Here is a 23,990-nt window from a genome sequence, read left to right as displayed (position 1 = left end):
AGGCAGATAGAGCACAGGCAGTCTTACCACAGATCCTGGATGAGATTGGCATTCACGGCACCACACATTACCTTGATGAACCAAGCCATTAATGCTCACTGCTCTCCCAATCAACCTTACTGCAATACTAGATGAGAACAGTGAAAATACATATTCACATAGCTCTGCCAAGACATGTTTTAGTGTACAATTAAGATGCCAGATGCTAGTATTTCTTAAAAGCACAAGTAGAGCCCTCTCCTTTCAATTGTAATATGTAGGGCAATGCCTTCCTTACAAGCAGACCTCTGACTTTCTATGTTGGACAACTGTAGCATATTACATTGTGACAGTAACACGCCTGTGGCTTTCCCTTCTTGTTAGAAGTAAAAAGGTCAGGTTCCAGAGAACAGCAGTGCAAATCCCAGGACATCAGACTAACACTGGCCGCTGACAGCGTCTGCTGCATTGAAGGAAATCTGCGTGGGGCTCATCTGCTGCAGCTGAGGCATCCTGGCTTCCAGCGGCTTGTCACCCGCCGACTGCATCGTCTGGTTCCTCTTCCGCAGCATCTGTCCGATCCCCATCATGGGGAATCTGCCTCGGCTTTTAACACAGTTGGGGCTGCCCAAGGGGTTGTTGGAAACCAGCTGTGTAGGGGATACTGCTTCTTCTTTTGCCGGATATGCTTTTTCTTCGTATGTGAAAGAGACTTGGTTGGGGTGGACAGGGGACGCACTTCCTGGCTGAAAAAGTGGGGACAATGTCCTTTCACTGGAGCTTTTGTAAGGGAAATTAATTGGTGAGCCCAAAATTCTGTACTGATGCGAGGGGGAAACCTGGTCTATCTGGTCCTCTCTGTCAACTGACTCAAAGGAGTGTACAATATTCAGGATGAGAGGAGAGTCCTTTGCCCGGCCCCCAATCCGGGCTGGCTCCTGCTGTGGAGACTCCTGCCTCTTGAGGAGCCGAGGGGTTCTAGGGGGTGGCTGCTGGACTTCAAGGTACTCCAGGGAGCTGGAAGTGACACAGCCTGTCTTGGTCGCCAGGGGTTCATGGAAAGGGCTTACCCCACCACTAGAGTCTGCAAAACAATCAGAAAAGGAACCAGAAGAGCAGACTGCAGTTAATAGCACTGCCTTCTCCACCTTACAGTGGACAGTGTCCAACATCACCTTTCCAAATTTCAGAAGGCCGTAATAAACGCACCAAGTAAAACAAATGGGTTTGGAGATATACTCAGAGCCTAATTCCCTGACGCTCATTTGATACTTACATTGCTGTTTCATGGGTAATGCACCTGCCACTTTCATCAAAGGCAGGAAGAGTGCTTAAAGCGAGTAAGACAAATACATGAGATGGAAAATCACAGATGTCTTCAGCTGTTTGTATTAATTATATCCTCTAAGGCCATCTCTGAGAAATCTCACATCCCTTCTTTCCTAGCACAACTTCGCATGGTTTTACCTGGGTTTGTGTACTGTATACACTGACATACCCAGAGACACAGGGGGCAACAGTGAGTTAATCCCTAATACCTTTACTTGCATTTTGGAACAAAACCTGTTCTTGGTTTCACACATGTAACTAGGGAGTAGCTGCACCAGTGAGATTCAGGCTGTTACAGTTGGATTGACTTTGGTGAGAATCTTCCTCCCCACCAAAACTGAATATAAATAGAACAATCTTTGCAGGATTTGGCCCAGTAAACCAAAATGGCTCATGCCTTTGATTTCTACAGGATGCTGGCACTTGCTAATGCCAAGCTAGTCTGAAGAAAACATGCTTTGCTGCCTTTATGGAAAGCTATGCAAAGAGCCTTCTCTGCTAGGTTCTCCTTAATTGAAAGCATAGCAGACCAGCAGTTACTCACTGTCCCCAAGTTCCCTCAGCCTCAAACCATCTGAAAGGGATGTAAAATAATTTAGGTCTGCCAGCCTTCAGGTCACAGCCACAAATCTCACATGTATTTCTTTTGAAAGGGATGGTCTCAGCAGGGGTTGAAACCTGAATGGATATCCAAGATAAACTCACTCACATTCAGAATTGCCTGGTAAAAGGAGACCAGGTTTAACCTGACTAGTTTCTTTGTAAAACTGGTCAAAATCCTGTGACCACTTCCTTTAATAAGTGTCAAAACATGGTTTCCCTAAGCAGAGAAATGCTTTTGCTGAGATATGAATGATTTTCAGATTTAAGTTCAAAAAAGCAGGAAGAAACCTAAACAGGAAAAAAACCTAAATAGGTTTACTTACTTCCCCTTGTGCCTCCCTCCCCAAAGTAACAACAAATCTGAACAAAATGAGCATTTAAAAATAATTTTTACCAAAAATACGTGCCATTTCTGACTAGTTTCGTAGACTTACTGCTACATTGCAGCAGAGGTACCTGTGCCGCCACTTGACATTTTTGGAACACCATTTTGACATTTTTTAAAAGTAGAAAACATCAAATGATAAATTATCAAGTCACAAGAAAGAGCACAAAACCACAATAAGCCAGCATTCTGAACAACTCCCTCACATCTGTCAGAAAATAGTAAACGTTTGACATTACCACATTCCCTCCCCCTGCTCCACAGTCATCTCCTCTCATTTACTTCCTTCATTTAACAGCTGGCTGCATCCTTTTCCTGCTCCTCGATATCTTCTGTCCTCATGTGCACCACTGATGCCCTATTTCACTCACTGACTCCCCTTTTCCTCCACTCCTCTCCTCTGCCTCTTTTTGAGAGCAGCTCTCACCCATCCCTCCCAGGCTGCCTCGTACTCTGTGTGATTAACACTCTGCTCTCCTCTGGCTGTCCTGACTTTTCCTTTCCCTGCTAATGCTTTTGCTTCCCCTTTTACTGCCTAGAATTTATTTGGGTTGGTAGTTCCACCTGCATTTCCCTCTCGGTTGCCTACTTCCCCTTACTCCCTGTGGCAGTTTTAACCTGATGCCTAGGAAATTTTCCACAGATCTTGAGTAGAAAGTGGTAGAATGTAAATAAACTACCATTGGATGCAAAAGAAAAATAATGATAAGGTCTAAGTAATCCCATTGGTCTGATAACTGACAAAGTCAGTTGTATAAACTAACTTTTTATCTTTTTTGGCTCTTCACTCTAGCTGATACTAGCTGGTGGCTTTTGCTTGGCTGTTGCTGACCTTGGCTGCATTCTTCTTGTGGCCAAGTACTAACAAGCTACTTTCTGCTCTTCTCTTTTTTCCCTTGCACAGGGTGGGGAGGGTGAAGAGAGCAGAAAGCTATCGGTAGCCCCCTGGTTTTGTCTAGGGAGGTTCTTGTGTTGTTTATAAATTGTAAGTATATGTAAATACTGTATCTTTTGTACACATTCATTGCATTCCATATTTCTAGATTGTAGTTTTGCTTGTAAATATAGCTTCATTTGCTTCCATCCTATTGAGCTAGTCTAGCAATTTTATTTTGGGGGGTAATTCTCTCAAATTAGTTGGGGGTAATTTCAACCCACCACACTCCCTCATCAGTTGCTGCCCACTGCTCCTCCCAAGGATGCTACCATTACCAGCACTCTCCTCAGGGTCAGGGATTTCTTCCTGTGCTGCCCCTTAGTTCCCTCCTAGGAAAACACATTCATTTGCAGATCATGGAATTGTTGGTAGGAAGGAGCTTGTCTACTACCAGCTTTGGTTTGTCAGTGATCCGGGGTGGGTGTTGATGCTTTCAAAGCACCCGTGTGAAGTGCAGATCATTTTGTATAAGTACGTATAAATAGGGAAAGAAAGCTTTTTTTAAAACAGTGGGGATTCTGTCAAGTGAAAAGAGAAGTAAAAGTGAGGATTCATGACTGCTGAACATCGTCATGGTTTCCTCACAACGTTTCATTCAGTGTTTGACTACATTACCCAGTCCTCTTTCACACACCACCTCCAGAGCAGACACTGAATGCAAGCCCACGACTATTTACCAACACACACACAACACACAAAATGTTCTCATTAATACTGCACATGCCCAAACATGCACATGCACACAGGACACACCACTGGTATTTCTCCCACTGACCTTTCTCTGGACCTCCAGCCTTGGTGACTTTCCGGTCCTTCAGCAGAGCCTTGGTGTTCTGTATCTGTGAGATAAGACAGGAAGAAGGCTGTCTATATGAAACTGGACTTTTCTCAGTTTTCTTTGGGAGCTGACGGTGAAGAATCTCCCCTTTCTTTTCTTGTTCTTTGAGTTTTTTGTCCTTTAAGTTGTAAAACAAACAAGAACAATTTGGTTTACTTAAGGGAAGTTTAAATGACCCCTAGACTTAAAAGCACACCACTTACCGAAGCCAAATTAAGAACTATACATTTACAAGGAACAAAAAGTAGCTAAATCTTCCATGTCTCATTTTCCCCTGATCTGTCTGACATGATTTCATGGCTCCCATCTGCTCTGACACTCAGGCAGTGTGGAAGTTGGTTTTGAAAAATTTAAGAAAAAGGAAATCTTTCTCCTCTGAGGCCATTTGTGCTAGGAGACCTTACTGGAGCAAGAAGATGCAGGTTCATGTTACTTCCTATCTGAAACTTGCCTCCCCGTTTAAACATTGAAAAAAGGCCTTTGATTTCTTTTTATTACACTTCCTCTGGCATTTGAAAAAAAGCTTTAAAGAAGTTTAAACTCTTTGAGTCATTCCTGTTCTGTCCAAACAAGATCTGGAGGAATATGGCTCTCACTTTTATGGCATCTCTGCAACTGCCCAAGTTGTGGAGGGCGAGAACTCAACCCTTCACTGAACCCAAACTCCTTTCAGTGACAGGAAAGGCAGCTGAAGGTGGGATTGCAAGTGTGTACATCCTAAGAGACAGGCTTGATCTCCAGTGATGACAGAGGTAAAACAGAACTTGAGAGTGGTATCTGAAGAGGAATCCAATTTTCTAAGCACTGTTTTACAGTGGAAATTCATGATATCTTTTTTGAACATGAATCATTAGATTCTGCAAGCTTCCTAACATTCTTCACCTGCCACAGATTTCAGGGGGAGGCAAAAGTCTCATTTTTTCAGGTATCAGATTTGTGGCCTGTATTTTGCTATCCATCAAAGACTTCAGAATCTCTCACCTTTTTGGAACTAACTTGCATTGCCTAGTTTTAGATGTCAGTCTCAAAGAAGTGAGGCTTTTGGTTTGGTTGCTTTAGGGTAATTTCTTGAGAGGGGCATAAATGTGACATTCTCTCTGTGGTTTTAATTCTCATTTAAGTAACATGTTTCACTGCGTCTCACACTGCAACTAGAAGTCTTTTTTTTTTTTTTTTGAAATGCAGGGAGATTCCTTCATCCAGTTATGTGCTGTGGCCCGTATTTTGTCTGATAATTATGCATTGCCAAAGAGCAATGCCAAAGGACATAATTTTGATGATTTTTCTATTAATAGTTCATTGACATGAAGTCTATCAAATCCCTAAAAGGCAAAGTAATGTGCATATATGAGAAGGGGAGAGAAAGACACAGAAGGTAACTTGGGTTCTCTTGGGCCACTACACAGCTCTGGAAACATAAGACACCTGAGAGGAAAATAACTGGACCACGCTCGTTATGATCACTCCCAGCTCAGACAGAATCCAGCCTCCCACATAGAGGATGTCTGGGCACTGCCAGGCTCATTAAACTTTGACTTTTCAGAATTTATGGAGTTGGAAGGAAGAGTTCCAGTGAAGCAGGATTTTTAGGTCTGTTACAGAAGTGATTTAGCGGCGTGGAAGAGTGAGAAACAAAGACCCTCTCTGAGCTTCTCACCATATTCACCTCAGTCTCCCTTTGCATACATGTTTTTTTGTCCTCAGCCTTGTCTCCATCCATACCTTATCCCCTCCAGTTTCCCCTCCTGTAGCTAGCTTCCATAGAAACAAAGCAATGCATTAAGAAGCCCTCATCACTTTGTTCAGGTGATACCTTTTTGTCCACCTGATTTCTTTGCCTTTAGAGGCTGTAAACACTGCTGGCACCAAGCATTTATTCCTCCCTGCCCATCCTGTACTTGGAACAACAGAACATCTGATCAGTACCAGGCACTATCTTGGTGAGCAGTCACTACTGACAAAGAGGAAGAAGAGTAACAGCAACAAGAGCAATGATGATGATGATGATGATAATGCTGTGTGAATAACACCCTGTGACAACAGAGTCAATGGGAGCTGCACAGTTAATTTTGGTCTAACCGCACTGCATTTCTTCTCAAGGCTCTGAAACTCTGCTGCCAAGTTCAGCAGAGATTGGGCTCTACTGAGTATCTTATTTTAAAGGTACGTGTGAGGATGAGACCAAGTGGTGACTATATTAAGCCTAAAGGAGCTGATCAAGATTGTTAGCAGCTTTCTGCTATTTTGGATAGGTGAGGGAAGACTTTGCATGTCGGTTGCTGCAGCATCTGTCAGAATGCAGCACGTTCCAATGCTGCAATATTTTTAGCCTAACAGTGCAAGAGTCAAGCCAGAGCTCCTCACCTGCCAAGTGCTCCTGACTTTGCCTTCATGCTACTGTTAGGTTTTCTAAGAAATAGTAACACAGTCATTCCATATAATTAAAGCACCCATGAAAAAGAAAAATCACATACCCAGTGTTAGCAATTAATTAGTTTACCCTGGATCAACATTGCAAATAGTCTCATAAGTATTTTTAAAACCTATTAACATTGTGTCTCTTAGACTACAGCTGCAAGAGGGGAAATGACCAAAATCCTAACTCCCAACAGGGGAGTTATAAAAGTTTGCTCTTCAGTGTACCGCGTACAGCCATGTAATGGCATGCTGTCACACAATGCTGGAGTTGTACTGTTATGTTACACTTGAATAGGTTTGGCATTACATCATCATCTGCTATTTCCTGTCCTGACCTCGACCCTGAAGCCTACTCTTAGTCCCAGCAATGGATTTGAAAGGAAGATAAAGGATATTTGCCTTGGCCATGTCTGAAACGGTGGTAGGACAGTGACACAAGCTCCTAAAAATTGCAAATTCCCTGAGTTTGAGCCCACTAGCTGCCCTATGGGAGGCACACATCCCCACTGCTGCCTCTCTGGATTAGCTGGAGAGACAGCTACTCATCACCTGAGGCCTCTTCACAAAACAGATAGACTGTTGCCTCCCTCCCTCCTCCCTGCACTGCCAATCCACCCCCAGCTCTAAAATGAAACCAGTCTGCAAAACAGCCTGCAAACAGCAGCCCATAGCACCCTCAGCCTTGGCACACTGATCCCACCATCTCAGGTTAGGAAGCTTAATGGAGAAGAAGGGCTGGGCATGACCACTGCTCATGTGCTCCACTGCCAGCAGGCATACTCCAGGCAAGCAGCCCCCAGCCTGAGGCAGTCCTTATTTCACATAGGTGGAGTGAGGTGGAAGAAATTCATCTGGCTGCTGCAGCTGAAGCTGACCAACTCTCTCCTTGCTATTCCCATGGCAACACACAGCTACATTCTCTGTCTAGTGTCTGCCTAGGAATCAGTGCTGCCCAGTTTCCCACTGGAAATGGGATGTGATAAAGGGACTCCATCTGCAGCTCATGGATCTGCCTAAGATTATGAAACCTGCATTCCTGAGTCCCAGTGGTACTCCATGATTTCAGCAGCACAAGCTACATACTACCAGGGCTGTGTTTCTATCCACATGAAGACATTTTAGGAGATAGTTACAAACAGCAGCAGCATCCATGGGTCCGTATTCACCCATGTGTGCTGCTGCAACTGTCCTGGTACACTGAGGGCAGTGCAATCCCATTGTGTAAATACAGCTAAAGTGATACAAAACATGCTTTATACTCATCTGTGCCCATGCAGGAAGAGAACACACTCTATCATAGTTGCAGTGTCTGCACTGTGATTGCATCAAGGTAACTATTTCAAGAAAAAATGACACCCCCTCATCTTCTGAATAGCTACACTGGGCCTAACTCTGAGTGCAAGAAAGGCTTTGGAGGGAGTCTTTATCCCTAAGCATGTGTACAAATTAAGCTTGGGTCATCCAGTGGACCTACTATTGGTTTTCAATTATCTTTAGGTAATTCAAACAATGGTTTCCCTCTAGGGGTGCAGAAATTTCAGGACCCACCACCAAACCAGACCATGCATTTCTCTCCAACTATGTGCAGCTGCACAGGCAGGCCTTGCTGCTACCTGCCCTGCATGGGGCAGGTACACAGAAACTGTAAGATAATGCTTGGATGGCAGGCAAAGCTATCTGTGGCTACATGTCTCTGCACAGAGAAGTGATACCAGCAGCTGGTGTAAGCTGGCCCAGAGAGCATGAGGATGCACCATGCAACATCTGCAGCATTCACCTCCAAGGACTTGCCTGTGTTTCCAGGGGAAGGGTGCCCTGCAACAGCTTGAAGTAAGCTGTCAAAGGGCATTTTGAAACATTATATTCATTGACTCTACCCACTTCTAATGCACTTTAAGGAAGGTGCTGCTTGTTGATTTATGTCAGTAAAGAATGATGAGTACTTTGCCCTGATATTTCCATCTGTCTTACAGTTCAACTTGTCTTGCAGGCAGTCTTTAAAAATAAACAAACCCAGTCATGATACAAGTTAGTCCTGCAATTAGATCACCAATCCAGTGCTGAAGAGTAGCATTTAAAACAGGTAGACTCTTCAAGAATATTGCTTTTTGTCTTGGTAGGTAAGAGTTAGACAGCTTGTATTACTCTTCTAATTTAAGATCAGCCAGGGAAGAAAAATCCACCCATGAGAAGACTCTTAGTATCTTATGTATATTCTTTTAATACAAACTACCTTCTCTGTTTGCAGACAAAAAGACTGGAGACCAACAGATCAAAAGGTAACCTGGCTATATCTTTCCTCTGGCCAAGGAAAGTCCAGAGGGCTAGTTCTGCATCATTTCTGCTAAGAAGCAAAAAAATACCAACCCAGATAAAGTTCTGTGCTAATACAGTTTCATTGTTTCTGGTAGTAGTCAAGCCAGGGTTGGGCCAGCACACCAGCAATGCCTGGTGACTGGGGAGGGTCGCAATGAGCAGAGAGCTCTCTGTCCTATACCAGCAAGGTCTTGAGAGTCAAGGCAACACAGTTACGGTCATTTTACAACACCAGCAACTCATATCCCAGACTGAAACTATGGAGCCCCTTGAAGAAGTTTGCATTATTTTGCTAAACAGAACATTTAAACCTTTCATTTTCTTCATAAAAACTGAAAGTCACCTTTACACTTCCACTGTAGGGACCTGCTGTTTGCTCTTTCAAAAGGAAATTGAAAGTATTATTTGTCCTGCACGAGCAAGACCACAGGGATTTTTTTTGACTCTGCAGGTCCAGCAATCCATTGCCTTCACCACAATTGCCAAAGATCCTCAAAATGCAGTCTGCTTTCAAAGTACCTTCGAGCTTTAATGAGCTTTAATGAGCTTTACCTCATAGGAGTCTTTATTTGCCTTGTATTTTTCTATCTGGTATAGTTGGTTCTTGTGGCAAATATTGTCCTGGCCTTCAGGCTTCTGTGAAAAGAGAAGCACAAAAAAGTAATGCAAGATAATTAGAGAAAATTGTTTTCCAGTCATTGTTTACTGGACTGTATCCACTTGGCATTCAGTGCAGAGGCATCACCTTACAGAGATGGCGAATTTGGTCCCCTACATTTTATTGATGGCGTCATCACTAAAACAAGCTTGCGGAAAGAACTGAGAAAAGAACAAAGCCTAAGAAGTTGTCTTCAGATTTAAAGGCTGTTGGGGATAATTTCTCTAAAAAGCAAACACCTTAAGAAGAAAACTCCATACAACCCACCCTCCTGCCTGTGCAGTCACACAGAAGCCTGCACATCTCACCCTCGCCAGACCACAGGCAGCCGCTGAGAGGCCAAGGGAAGAGAGTATGTAGCTTGTCTTTGTGTGCTGCACCCGTATTAGCACTTCAGCAAGTACCACACAAAATGTGGCCTGAGAGCTCAGTTCCCCAGGATGTACACAGGGTGATGTGTGGCAACAGAAAACTGCTGTGCAAAACCCATCAGCAGTTTGACCCCCAAGCCATAGTCCGAAGCCAGGAAGGTTGGCAGGAAGAGACTTTATATCCATGTTATCTCTCATGTGAAACTTCCAGCTGTGTTTTCACTTAAAAACTAAATAAAATCTTAATAGCTGTTAAGATTCCCTGAATCAAATTACACTGTTATTCATATTTCAAGTGGCAGAATTATCTCAACAGATGGACACAGTACACCACAAGTCACAAGTAAGGCTCTGCATAGCAACAGTTTGCTGTCTACAGGGTAACCACCTAGCTGGAGGGGATCTCCTATGGGAAAAGGGACTCGTGAGACATAAAGCCTATCAGCAATTATTTCTGCAACCTGGGGAATTCTTAGCTGAAATTATATTAGTTCGCAAGGAATACTTCCCCTTCATGGTTACTGCTACAAATTTAGAAAGAGAAAACCCCCTCAGGTAAAGCCTTGAGATCAAATGCCAGCAATCAGGGAAACTTTTAGCACTTTTTTCATTCTCCTCACCCACTTGTCCAAAGAATTGGCATCAAGCAGTACTTACCCTAAGGCTTGCCAAGTAGCGCTCCAGCTTCTTATTAAGTAGAAAGTAGATTGCAAGCGTGTGACTTGCCCTGTTGGAGAGCACAGTGTTGATGACATCGCTGTTCTTGTAGCCAAGCTTCTCAGTCATGTGGAGCAGCACGCTTTGGCTGAGGTCCTCAAGGTGAATCCTGTACAGAGAGAGAAGCAGAGCATGCCATTTGCATTGTCCTCCCAGCAGCAGGGCTTTGCCAGCCACAAGGGACATGGCAGAGCATAAAGAAGAGACCTGAAAGGCTCAGTAAGATGGGAGTGATCAGCTCTCTCCTCCCAGGAGAAGGCATGAAAAGGGCAGGCTATTCAGGAACCATGAGCAGGAAGCTGTGATAGCTAAACAAGTAGCACTCACCCCACCATGTCCTATCCTGATGTGAAATGGAACCATGATGCTCAGAACACTGCTATTTGTTCCCTACTTCTGACCAGTGAAGACCGTCAAGATCATCCTGCTGCTTTTAAAGGCAAAGAGGCAGAATCCAACCCAGGTAGCTACACCTGGCTTTCTAAAATGACCACTTCCTTGTAATCAAAAACCACTTCATTCAGTTTCAGCCCTTACCTGTTACACGATATTCATGCACTAAGCAGGTATGGCATTTCATGCTAGAGAAAGGGGACATTGAGGGAGAGTTATTACAGTAGCTCTCAAAATGGTAAAACTGCTGCTATGCTCATGTCAGTTCAGAGCAGAAAGAAGCACAAGACAAGTTTATGTATGTGTTCTTCTATAAAGTCTGTAACAGACTCATCCAAAACAAGAAAGGGAGTATAGCAGTCTTGTAGAAATGGCAAAGCATATTCTCAGACTAAGTTAAAAAACAGATTTTCAAAGAACTCTGCTCCTGTTTAGGCCTCTGAATGTGCTGGCCAGCTTCCCAGATGTACCCATCAGCTCTCATCCATCTCCAAAGAAATGCTGGGTTTCATTTGGTTTCTAAAGGATATTCCTTGCTCCTTGTCTTTAGCTGCTAAAGAGAATAGGAAATGCTTCTACAAATACATTAGCAACAAAAGGAGGACTGAGCAGAACCTCTGTCTTTTGTTGGATTCAGTGGGGAACATAGTGGTCAAGGATGAGGAAAAGGCTGAGGTACTCAATACCTTCTTTGACTCAGTCTTCAGTGTTAAGACCAGTTGTTTACTGGATACCCAGTCATCTGAGCTGGAAAATATGGATGGGGGGGCAAAATGAAGTCCCCATAGTCCAAGAGTTAGTGCCTTACACATACATAAGTCTATGGGGCCGGATGGCATACACCCAAGGGTAGTGAGGGAGCTGGCAGAAGCGCTCACCAAGCCACTTTCCACCATTTACCATCAGTCCTGGCAATCTGGGGAGGTCCCAGCTGATTGGAGACTGACAAATGTCACACCCACCTACAAGAAGGGCCAGAAGGAGGACCTGGAGAATTACAGACCTCTCAGTCTGAGCTCAGTGTTGGGGAAGGTCATAGAGCAGCATGTGCAGGGCAACCTGGTGATCAGGCTCAGTTAGCATGGGTTCATGAAGGGCAGGTCCTGTCTGAGAAACCTGATCTCCTACGATGAGGCTACCTGCTTAGTGGATGAGGAAAAGACTGTGGATGTTGTTTATCTGGACTTTAATAAAGCCTTTGGAAATGGCTTCCACAGCATCCTACAGGAGAAACTGACTGCTTGTGGCTTGGATGGGTGGACCCTTTGTTGGGTAAAAACTTTGCTGCATGGCCAGGCCCAAAGAGTGGTAGTGAATGGAGTTAAATCAGTATTGGGGCCAGTTTTCTTTAATATCTTTATCAAGAATCTGTTTGAGGGAATTGAGTGCACCCTCAGTAAGTTTGTAGATTACACTAAATTGTGTGGGAGTCTCGATCTGCTTGAAGGTAGAAAGGCTCTGCAGAGGTATCTGGACAGAGTAGATCAATGGGCAGAGGTCAGTTGTATGAGGTTTAACAAGGCTAAGTGCCAGGTCATGCACTTGGGTCACAACAACCCCATGCAATGCTACAGGCCTGGGGAAGAATGGCTGAGGGAACTGGGATGGTTTAGTCTCAAGAAGAGGAGACTGAGGGGAGACCTTACTGCTCTCTACAACTACCTCAAAGGAGGTTGTACTGAGGTAGGGGTTGGTCTCTTCTCCCTAGTAGCAAGTGATAAAATTCGAAGAAACTGAAATTGTGCCAGAGGAGATTTAGATTGGACATTAGGAAAGATTTTTTACTGAAAGAGTGGTCAGGCATCGGAATAGGCTGAAGAGGGAGGTGGTGGAGTCATTGTCCCTGGGGATGTTCAACAAACATGTGGACATGGCACTTTGGGACATGGCTTAATGGCAATGGTGATGTTAGGTTGATGGTTGGACTTAAGATCTTGGAGCCTTTCTCCAACCAGAACAAATCTATGATTCTATAATATCAAGCCTCACATCTGGCTAAGGCAGCTTAGGTTGTGAGCTTATGTTACAACCTGCCCTTCTCCTTCAAAAAGACCATTCTCCACCAGAACCACTCCTGCCCTGCTGCCCTCCTGTGCTGTGCACCTATGATGTGCGCAATGCCCAGACTGCAGGCTGGGTCTGACATAGAGGACTTAGACAAGATATAAAACATAGTCCTGAAAATCTCAGATAACTCTTTTCCTTTATTCAGCATGCTTATTAGCATTCATCTGCAGCTAAAGAATGCTTGGGGTTGGAGGTTTTTTAAGTTCAAAAGCAAAACTCACCTTGGCCGTTGCACATGAAAGCATCTGGACAGCAAAAGAAATTCAGGCAATTTCTACTTGAAATGCTCAACAAAATGGGACAATTTTGCTTGCCTTTGGGGAATTTATTTAATAAAAGCAAGTATATAAAAAGCCTGGAAGAATATTTTCCTGAAAATGCAGCTTTTGCTATTCCTCCAACTTACCTCCATGCTCTCCCTTTTCCTAACATGATCCTGTTTTGGGAACAACGTGTTACCCTCAAAATGGTGGAAGAGCACTGCAAGAACATAGCACAGCTGCTTGCCTGTGCTGATTAAGAGAGGAAGTGGTTCTCTGAAAATTCAGTTGCTGATTTTTCAGAACTATTTCAATACACCTTTCCCACATCTACACGCTAACAAAAACTCAGAGGAGATGCTGTCAAAGTTAACTCTAGTGGCACTTTCTGAGGCAATCTCAAAACGAGTCAGGCCATGTCTGCAAATACTTTAAATTTTACAGAGTACTTTCCCTATAAGGCTCCAGGATGACAAAGTCTAGGTCAGTCAAGCTTGGAGCACCAACTAATTAAACTAAAGAAATATTAGACAAAAACTGAAGTGAATGAGATAAGCTGTATGGCTTTTATCTTTTACAGCTTCACATAAAATCTGGGTTCAGATAGAAGGACTATCTACTTTGGTTTTGTTCTCTGGTGAAGGGATGAGAAAAGCAGAACAGTGAGGAAGGAAGGAGGGAAAGGAAGGAAGGAAGAGAACTGAGGGAGGGGAGCAGGGAGGGAGGAAGAAGGAATTTTGAACGAATTCAGAAGGAAGGAATTCATAAGGAAGGAAGGAATTCAAAGGAAGGAATTCAGAAGGGAGGAAGACAGGGAGGGAGGAGGGATGGAGGGAGGGAGGAAGGAAGGGATGGAGGGAAGAAGGGAGGAAGAGATGGAGGGAGGAAGAGATGAAGGGAGGGAGGAAGCAAACTAACTGTTGATTTTTTTCAATAGCAAAGCATAGCATTCTATTTTGATGCTCCCTTGAAAAGTGCTTATAATAGGAAAAGATTATTATCATCACCATATACACATATATACAAACATACGCCCTCTCTGTAGTTCACCACTGCATTTTTTCTGTTCTTTCATTTGAGTTGCTTGCCTTTAGGAGGGAATGATTAATGGGCATTCCATAAATAAAAAGCATTGCATAGCTATTTTATCTAATAGAGGCTGGCCTCTTCTGTAAGTCACCTATCTAACTGCAGCAATGAGCAAACTCTAGAAGGGATGCTTCCAACAAACCCTGAATAAAGCCTGACAATTGCAAGCTAGAAATTAGAAAACAGAGGCATGAAAATGTACCCACAAATACAAAAGAATCGTGAAAGCGCATTCAAGCCCTATTTCTGTCTTTTTTTCCCACTTTTCTGTAGATAAAAGCACACAGAAAAAATAATTAAATTATCCATATAGCTCTCAGTTATACTTACATTCCCTTAACAGATGTCACATTTTGTAGATTCATTAGGCTCATTATGACAGTAATTTCATTAGCTTAACAACTCATGCAGTTTGCACTTTGTCTTCCCTTTCTTTACCATGCAATATTCATATGTACTTCAGTACAGTCCAATGCACCACAGACACTCAGATTCCCTTCTGTTGGACAGCATACTACACAACTCAACTGCCCTTCAATTGGAAGCAATAATGTTGAGATACTGAGTCTGCCTGTTCTCATTCTTATTCCTTGTGAAACAACTGTTCATAGGGGACATCTTCATACCCTGTCCACCACTGGTCTGGGGATTGCAAGCAGCCGGACTCACATTTGTCTCCCTTGTTTCAATAGATGACTTCAGTGATGCCTCCAGGCATCCAAGCTGCTTCACATCTATCCAACAATATTTTGAATGTAGAAGGCCTGTTTTCCTCCTCAGGTCAAAGAATGGCACAGTCACAGTGATTCTTCACGATGCAGTACTTGAAAGCTAAGACGCTCCTTCTCTGGAGGTTTTTGAGACCCATCTGGATGTGTTTCTGTGAGACCTGTGCTAGATCCTATGGGCCTGCTCTGGCAGGGGGGTTGGACTCGATGACCTTTGAAGGTCCCTTCCAACCCCTAACATTCTATGATTCTACCCCTAGAAGGGAAATGCTTGCTGCTAAATCAGGGCACCTCCATTCCCTTATCAGTGCAGAGGTAAAAGGGAAGTGACTCGGGTAGGAGCTTGCACTGTACAGGCTGCAATTTGTGAGACAGTTAACAGCCATGTTAAAGGGAAAAGTCTCCAAAAATTCCTAAAGGCTGTCCTGAGATTCAGGGCTCAAACTGATATTCTGTGCCCAGGTGTCAGCTTTGGCAGTCCTTGTTAGCTGCTTCAGCAGTAAGAGAGGGTTGTGCAGGTGCCTCTTAGCTCCACAGGGGCTGGACCCATGGCTCTGAAACACACCCTGTTCATCTGGCTGAACAGAGAGTGGAGCAGAGGTAAAAACGGGTGGGAGGCACTCTTACCAGCAAAGCTGTGACCTGGGCTGAATGCTGCAGGCTGACTATGCATGGCTTGAGCATGCCTACCAGACTGAGTCTGTCAGGGCACTGACACAAAGCCTTGGCTGGTGAAAACCAAATAATTTTAGGGTGGAGGACAGTTGTTCAGATGTTCAGAGAAAACTAAGTTGTCATGCCCTTAGGCATATACTGTATCTGGTACCAGGCAACTGCATAAACTGCAGGGGAAGAAGATAGGATTTTCACTTAGGGACTCTTCTCTTAGCAAGTTAGGACATAAATTTTGGGGCACCATCAGATTTTAAGCACTAAAATTAGGCTTGAAGTTGCTGTCTCAGTGTTATTTAGTAGCCTGGCCTGCAAGGTAGCAACTCTTCCAGTGAATCCTCTGCAGCTACTAGATCTTGTATAAGACACAGCTGGAGGGCTTTGATACAGGAAGAAGGTTTTACATGATCAAATATACACATGTATTTCCAAGTGAGTTGCCTGAGGCTCCGTTTACAGTCACTGGAGAAGAACTCAGATCTCCTGGGAACAAAGCCATCCTATTGCAGAATCAAGAAGAAGCCAGGCAAATCATTCTGTGAAAAATGCCCTTATTTCTCTCCACTGACTGTAACAAAACTGTAACAAGGCTAGCTGGCCTATGTGTCAACTCTACACCTCAGACATTTAAAGTCAAGTTAGACTATTTCTAACCAAAGTGGAGCCCAAGTTATCTTTTCTTATTTTTTCTTTTTTTTCCCTAGATGGATGTTTGACTGGCCATGACATTTGTTCCCTGTATTTAGTTCTGTATTCAGCACTACAGAGGTAGTCACAAGATCAACAACAACAGAACAGTATCATTTACCTCTGATCTTCTCACCAGTTTCCATATTTACCTAATCCATAGAACCTCACACAGGTATCACAAATCGGCATAGCCTCTACTGAAAAAGCAGCTTGGCATTTACCGACAAACAAGAAGATCAGAACTACTTGTCTCACATATACATTCCAAGGCCTGGAGTCATATGTCCTGCACCCCAGACCATCCTGCAAATCATGGATTGTATGCCAGCTTCTAATTTAAAGTGTTGGTTTTGACCATCTCAAGCAACGCATGTTCAACGGCCAATCCTGACCACTTTTAGGATGGAGTCACAAAAGCATTCCCAGATAATGCCCTGGGATCATGTCACACGAATGGAGCTGAAACAGCAGGGTTGTTCATATTTGTATCAGTGTGAGAGCTGAAATCCCCCACCCCACACCAACAATGACCAGGGTAGCTCAGTCTGGAAGCAAATGAAAGCTGTATTTACAAGCAAATCTACAATCTATAATGAAATGCAATGAAGATGTACAAATAGGCACAATTTGCAACATTTACAAATATATACAATCAACAGAAAAGCACAACCGAGCCCCCTTTGCTTCCCCCAAGGGGCCTCCCCCCCAACCAGAAGGAATCCCCCCACACCCCCTTGGCAGAAGGCAGAGTCAAGAAGCAGAGAGGCTGTTAGACTTAGCTTGCCACGCTCAGTGTTCAGCCAGAAAAGAAGCAGCAGCAGCCATACAGCCCAGCAAGCAAGCTGAGAACTCAGACTGCCCCAACTCCCCAATCTTGCTTTGAGTGGTAGTTCTTAAACATTTCTATCTCTCTAATGGAAGTGTTTAGAATAATCATTTTGCTTTCTTACACCCAATAGCGATTTATTTACATTCTTTCGCTTTCTCTGCTCGAACTTTGTGAAGAAAAATCAAAAAGGCAGTCTTAAAACCATCACAACATTTTAACATATCTAATGCATATACACCCTGTCAGGCTTTCTTTACTCTTTCACACAGTACCTGTTTGGGTATGTGACATTAGGTGGTGCTCGTCCAGGGTAATTCTCATTAAGCCATCGATTTGCAAGTGCCTGCTGGATGTTTGGTCTCTTGGCAGGATCTGGCTCTAGTAGAGACCGCAGAAAGTTTACAGCCGCTGTGAAGAAGGCAAGAATAAAAAAGGAAAAAGCTATGTCATCAGCTTTATGACTTAATACACAAGTTCACTACAGGTGTGTAGCCTGACCAAGAGTATATTAAAAAAGACCGTTTTCCTTACGGTATGTTCTAATGTCTTTGAGAAAGAGGAAAATCTGATAAGGGATTAGTAAGTGAAATAAACAATGACTTACAGTCACAACGATTTATAGAGTCATAAAGGAGTGGAGAAAAAGGGCCTTTTGTTTCAGTGCTTGTTTGACGTTTCCAAGCAGGTTAGCCAAAACCTAATTTTTGTATGAGGACAAGAGGCTGGAGTCAGATCAGAGGCAAATTACTCAATTTTGTTTAAAGCAGAAGGAGATGGACTGGGAGTGAATGGAGGGGAGGGATGCAGAACTAGGAGGGAAGACATGGAGAGTTTGGCTTCCATTGACATTATAAGGACAAATCCTCTCCTGGCTTCCACCCAACCTACAATCAGTTACAGGAGGTTTTAGCCAAATTAAAAGACTACAGTAAAATTAACGAGCTTCATTCTGTTCTCAGATACCAAACCTGCAAATTTCAGTGACATTCAACCATCCCTCAGGAGTTTCTTGCAAAAACCCTCAAAAGTTCTTTTCTGATATTTTAAAGTCATGTAACTCTTACATCATTAGAAGCAACAGAATCAAGTGATCTATTTGAAGACTCACAAGATGTGCCTATCTGAGCTGAAAATAAAACCTGTTTTAATTAGATGTGGTCTTTATTCCTCAAATTATCACGGCTAGATTCAGTTTATCAGCTACAAGATAGTAAGGAGTTAACTACATTCCCTACAATTCCTTGCACAGAAGATTAAAGAAATCTCTGAGAAAACCATAATTGGAATGACTTGTAGAGGTGATGCAGTCCAGCAAGACAATGCCAAATGAGTCCTAAATGAAGTCAATGGCAATCAAGACGCAGAAGTGATGGCTGTGGCTAGATGGATAGGAGGACCCTGGGGGCTTTTTTTCTACCTTCCTCTACAGCAGTTCTGCAGATTCTCTCCTATGCTCACCTAAGTGTGTTGGGTCTACTCATCTCCTTACTAGTGCAGGCACCCTGAGCAGTGACAGGACAGGACCACCGTAGCACGGGATGATGTCCTCTGTGATGTGTCTTTTGAGTAAGTCTTGCCCGCACAGCACCCCTTAAAAGGCTTGTGCTAGAAAGCAGATCAAAACGGATGTACTAACACCCCAGTGCTAGAAAACTGCAAACTTTAGAGTCAGTCTTCCAATTTGGCTTTCCAGGTGTTTGGTCTTACCGCCACAGCATGCTCACTTGGCACCACACTACCCCCTACTCTGAAGCAGAGCATTGGTGATGTGTCTTCTCCACCAGCGATACACAGAAACTAAGTCATTTGAAACAGTGTCAACTATTGAGTGAATCTGGTGATGTATACACTCAATACCATGCTCCCATCATGCCATCTTCAAAATGAAAGTGCTGCCTAAGGATGAGGATGAATCAAGATCATCATGGAAACAAGACGAAGAGAAAGGGTGGTCACACAATCTTTATCTCTGGCCTTGGATGATGGCCAAGGACAAGCTCTGGCAATGTGAGGGAAGTCTCTCTCCCTCTGTACAGGCCTGCGTTTCACCTGTGAAGGAACTGTCCCAGAAGACTGAGAGAATCCAAGAGAACATGTTCCATTCCCCACCTGTATGGTCCTGTATTTCAGCCATCAGGAGCAAGCACTTCCCTCTCCAAGGAAGAGAATCTGGAAGGTATGCACTGTGGTGTACCCCAAGGTTTTTCTTACATGACCATGGGGAGGACACAAGGAAGTGGGATGGAAAACCCACTTCAGTCTTAGCTGCATGAGTCTGTGAGTTACAAGGGAATTCTCCCGCAAAGAATGCTGCCCCAGTTTCCAGTGGAAAATCACCGAAAAAGAGCAAACTGATACTGCCTCTGACCCTCCTGAAGGGACTCCCAGAGCATCTTCACAAGACACAAGTGACTCCAGTCAGAATCTGAGAGGCGCTGCCTCCAACCAGATGGAGGAGAGGGACAGCTGGGTTTATTGGACTGTATAGATCTGATGGCTTGGCAAGTTAAACCTACAGGGGTATAAAACTTTAGTAGATACATGTGTATAGTGCACTCTGATGTCATCAAAACTATAAGGGGTGGAACCCATTTGTATTTCTGGTGTGACAGAGGGATCTCAACAGCTGGATGTGTTGGAAGCAGAGCACCAAATGCAAGCCACAGTTTGCTTTCACTTGGAGGGGTAGAAGGACTCATTTGAATTGACTGCCCCAGGGGTGGAAGCACAGCCTCACCATTTGGACTGATAGTGGACTGATCCAGACTGCACTGGATGAGGGTGGAGCTCCAGAGCATCTGCAGCGAGAAGTCTTCTGCATACTGCAAGGCAATCTCATTTTGAGTGAGAATGGACCGTGGATGATGCATGATGTGTATTGTGTGATGTTAATTGCTGCTGGGCGTGACGTAGATGGTATAGAATAAGGGTGGAGAACGTGATGGGTTGAATCTGCTGATGAATATATTCAATACCATGCTGTCACCATGCCATCTTCAAAATGGAAGTGCCAGCTGGAGCAAAGCATCATGGGACTTGAAGTTCAGATTGTAACACAAGAGGCTTCCTGTTCTGGTTGCTGCTTCTGGTTTCTTGTTTTGGGGTGTCAGTCTTTTCCACTGGGCTGGCTGCTGTATGCTTGAGTGGGAGGCACAGTTTTATCACTGGCTTCTGCTGCTGCTTTTGCTAACATAATTGTATAGTGTGTGATCTCATTAAACTCCTATCTCAACCCACAGGGTTTTTTTTTTGTTACTTTCCCTCCGGACTGTGTGGGGAAGGGGGCTTGTGAGAGCCAGCTGTGTTAACCCAGGACACCCTCCTGAATCCCTGTTCCCACAGGAAGTTTAAGGAGAATTATATGCCTGCTGGTAAGGCCACAATGACCTCATCTGAAAAATATATAAACATTATTCAAGGTGCACTGCTGCTGCCCTTCACAAGTTCTCCTCTGTAAGACTGCTGCTCTCCTCCATGCTTGTCTAGCTGTCCTCACGAGGAGCATACTTATCTCCCTGAGCCCACTCATGCCATCCCTCCATCTGCAGTATAGGACAGGATGTCTGGGCTGACACACCAGGGCAAGGCAGTGCATGATGAAGGGAGGATTTCTCCTCAAACAAATCAGGGATGGACCAGATAGGGGCCAACTCCTAACAGCTCAGGTAATCTCAGCTTTCAACATCCTACAAACATTAAGTATCAGCTGGAGAGGGCCCTGAGAAGCTATCCATTTCAACACAGACTTACCATAAAGGAACTTGTATGTGGAAGAGAGGGGGTTACAATTCACTGGTTCAGCTGGGCATTGTCTGGGCTTTTTCTAAGCTTTCTCTTTACCAACTGTTTATGTGAGATACTTTACTTAATTTTTTCCCAATATCTTTGTTATTTGTCTGCAACAGCAATATTGTAGAAGCAGCAGGAAAAGGCTACAATCAAGTTCATAAACCTGGTGGAAGGTGATGCTACAGTTACCTTCCATGTGCCCTGCATGCCCCATTACGGCAAACAATAAACCCCTTCTTCTATTTCACCTCATCTTTATCCAGAACTTCTGCCATCTCTGTGCTAGAAACCACATGCATCCCATGGGTACAGAGAAAACTAAATAAGCCTTCCCCAAACTGGCACCCTCCTGGCTCTATCACCACCACTCCTGATCCCCAAATCAGTCAATGACTCCTTTAAAATCTTACTATTTTTTTCCCCCTTGACAAAAGGCAGACTAGTTAAATGAAGCTTATGAAGCACCAAAGAGATCAGTGGATTCTGACCAGGAGAAACTAATCCTAGACAGAAGATCCTCCCTGGGGGGGCTCCATGGCTAGCCAGACCTGGGTGACACAGAGAAGATGAGTAACAACAAATTGGCTGAAGCCTTTTCCAGTTAGCCATGTGGCTGTGGAACAGGAAAATTGGTCCCCCAGGGAACAAATATAATGCTGCCCAATCTATTTTTGGACCTCTTTTTTCCTGCTGCATCAAGTAGGCTGATGAACAAAGCACGCTGTGAACAACCCCACCAGAGCCTAATTACATGAGATGTTTACACTTCAGGTGGGAATTAGAAGACCTCTCTTATCATCATGTGCCTTGCCACGAATGACACTAACACAGTGCCTTGTTCACACTGTGAGGGTGTGCCTGGCTGTAATTAGGTATACAGGTATCACTTACAAAACTGGCCAGAGAAAATGCAATGAGGTCATTTCACAAGCACATAATAAAATCCTTCCTTCAGACTACAGGCACAGACAGATGATGGCTTTTCTACTCATCTTCATTTCTATTCCAGAAGAAAGACCATCAGCTTGCAGAAGCAGTAAATCGAACAAAAGAAAAGAAAAAAAAAGGAATGTGTGCAAGGTGAATACCAACTTCCTGTGCAAATGAACTCTGCTCACCTAAAATCGATAATCAGATTTAAACAACAGCTGTGTTGTTTAAGAAGCTCAATGAAAAGCAGTTTCCTAAATGGGAAAATCAAACACTAACTCCATGTTTTCCCTGTTGCTACACAATTGTTTTGGGCTCTCACAGTCACCCAACATTTTAACTAACACAAATAAAATATACTCTTGCTTAGTGATAAGAATGGCTACTTTTACAATGGGACTGTGTGTTCAGTAACTGTGAAACTAAATATTGAAAGACAACTTACTGAACAAGAAGAACACACTCCTGAAAAAATTCTCAGTATGTGAATGTATAGAAAAAGAAAACTCAATTAAAAAAAGATCCATAAATCTAATGTAACAGGTTAAAGTGAACTTGAACAGGTTAATCAACCTTTTCCCTACACCACCAAAGTGAGGGGAAAGTAACACACAAAAAACCTCTGGGTTGAGATAAAGAGTTGAGATAAGAGTTTACTGAATAAATGAGACCATAATAATATGCACAATTACCTTAGCTTATTTGCAGAAAAACCACAGTAGAAAGCAGAGGCAAGCAGAAGCAAGTGAGCTAAAAGCCCAAGCCAGGAGTTACTCCCTCATCCCTCCCTTTCCCACGGTCATCTCACTGGAAGAGAGCCAACACCCAAAACCCCAGAACCCAAAAGCAGCAACAGGAAAAAGAAGCCTCTCATGTTGACATCTGAACTTCAAGCCCCATAACACTTCACTCCAGCCAGCACTTTATTTTGAAGCTGGCATGATGGCAGCATGGTATGAGTAACAGCAGCAAATATTCAATCTAACCCATGACACCTAGGAAGTTAATAAACATAATAATTTGTAGACCAGAGGAGCAGAGTTTCTACCTACTGACCCAAAGCCTAACTGTGGCAAGAAGAAATGTCATCTTAAATCACAGTTTGCCATGTCAGTGAATGTGCAAGGCCGCTGGCTAAGATGAAGAACCAATACATATCTTTGCTTGCAGTAAGTAAAGGTTAATACATTTAAATCTAGTCCATTAATTTGCCATCACCTCTGAAAGTTCAAGTTCCTATAGTTCTCACAGGACAAACAAAAGACTGTTTTCAGTGGAGACCATAATGTCAGTAAGCTACAGATGCTAGAGATGCATTTGCAAGAAAATTTGATCTCCACTATAAAATGGTACAATGAATGAAATAGTAAAATGAAACCTGTCAAAACCCAAAACCCAAGGTCTGGTCCTTTTGTAGATGATTCAGCCTTTTAACATATGAGCTGTCCCAGTGAAGTCAGTGAAATCTCCCACTTAAAGAGAACAATGATCAGGTAAACAGTCCTTTGGTTTGGAGACACTACACAGCCATCATAAAACTGTTCTTTACTGGTAAAAGCCTCACTACGGGAGGTTAAGTTTGACACTTTTTTTTGCCAAACCTGGAAAATGTTTACTACAACATACAAGTCCTTGTGGTCCCTGAATTCAAGAGTAACTTTCCAGTTACGCAGGATTTGGCATCTAGATCAGTACAGAAAGAAGCAGTCAGTTTAATCCTTCTTTTAATTTTCTCAGTGGGGCTTTAGAGCATGTGCTAGAGCATTAAAATAGCCATTTCATGCAACCAAATCCTAATGGGAAGTCTCCAGAATGGAAATACCAAACACATGCTCGGCTACTTCAAAAATCAGCTAGTGACAATCTTTCCCCTCAAGCCTGGAGATCGACAGTTTTTTGTTTTAGAAAACTGTTTCTGTAAATAATGACTGTAAACAATGTTGATACAAGAGAGAAATAATTTCCCCCCTGAACTTTCAGAGAGAGTCAAGT

At 43.5% G+C, this 23,990-nt stretch overlaps 1 protein-coding gene across 1 annotated transcript in view; it reads right to left on the bottom strand.

Annotated features, from left to right (window-relative positions):
- Positions 1-416: 416 nt before the first annotated feature.
- The window catches only part of HUNK (hormonally up-regulated Neu-associated kinase), a 64,061-nt gene continuing 40,487 nt past the window's right edge, over positions 417-23,990 (bottom strand). The window contains exons 6-12 of the mRNA XM_054386886.1: positions 17,552-17,687; positions 10,488-10,660; positions 9,358-9,431; positions 7,032-7,045; positions 5,869-5,896; positions 4,009-4,189; positions 417-1,063 (exon numbers count right to left, since the gene is read on the bottom strand). Of these exons, the coding sequence (XP_054242861.1) occupies positions 417-1,063; positions 4,009-4,189; positions 5,869-5,896; positions 7,032-7,045; positions 9,358-9,431; positions 10,488-10,660; positions 17,552-17,687 (1,253 nt within the window). The remainder of the gene's footprint in view (positions 1,064-4,008; positions 4,190-5,868; positions 5,897-7,031; positions 7,046-9,357; positions 9,432-10,487; positions 10,661-17,551; positions 17,688-23,990) is intronic.

This window comes from Indicator indicator, chromosome 1, assembly GCF_027791375.1.
Source record: "Indicator indicator isolate 239-I01 chromosome 1, UM_Iind_1.1, whole genome shotgun sequence".
In the NCBI taxonomy this organism is placed as follows: Eukaryota; Metazoa; Chordata; class Aves; order Piciformes; family Indicatoridae; genus Indicator; species Indicator indicator.
The sequence above is the reverse complement of the archived record's forward strand: the minus strand, read 5'-3'. Positions and strand labels throughout refer to the sequence as shown.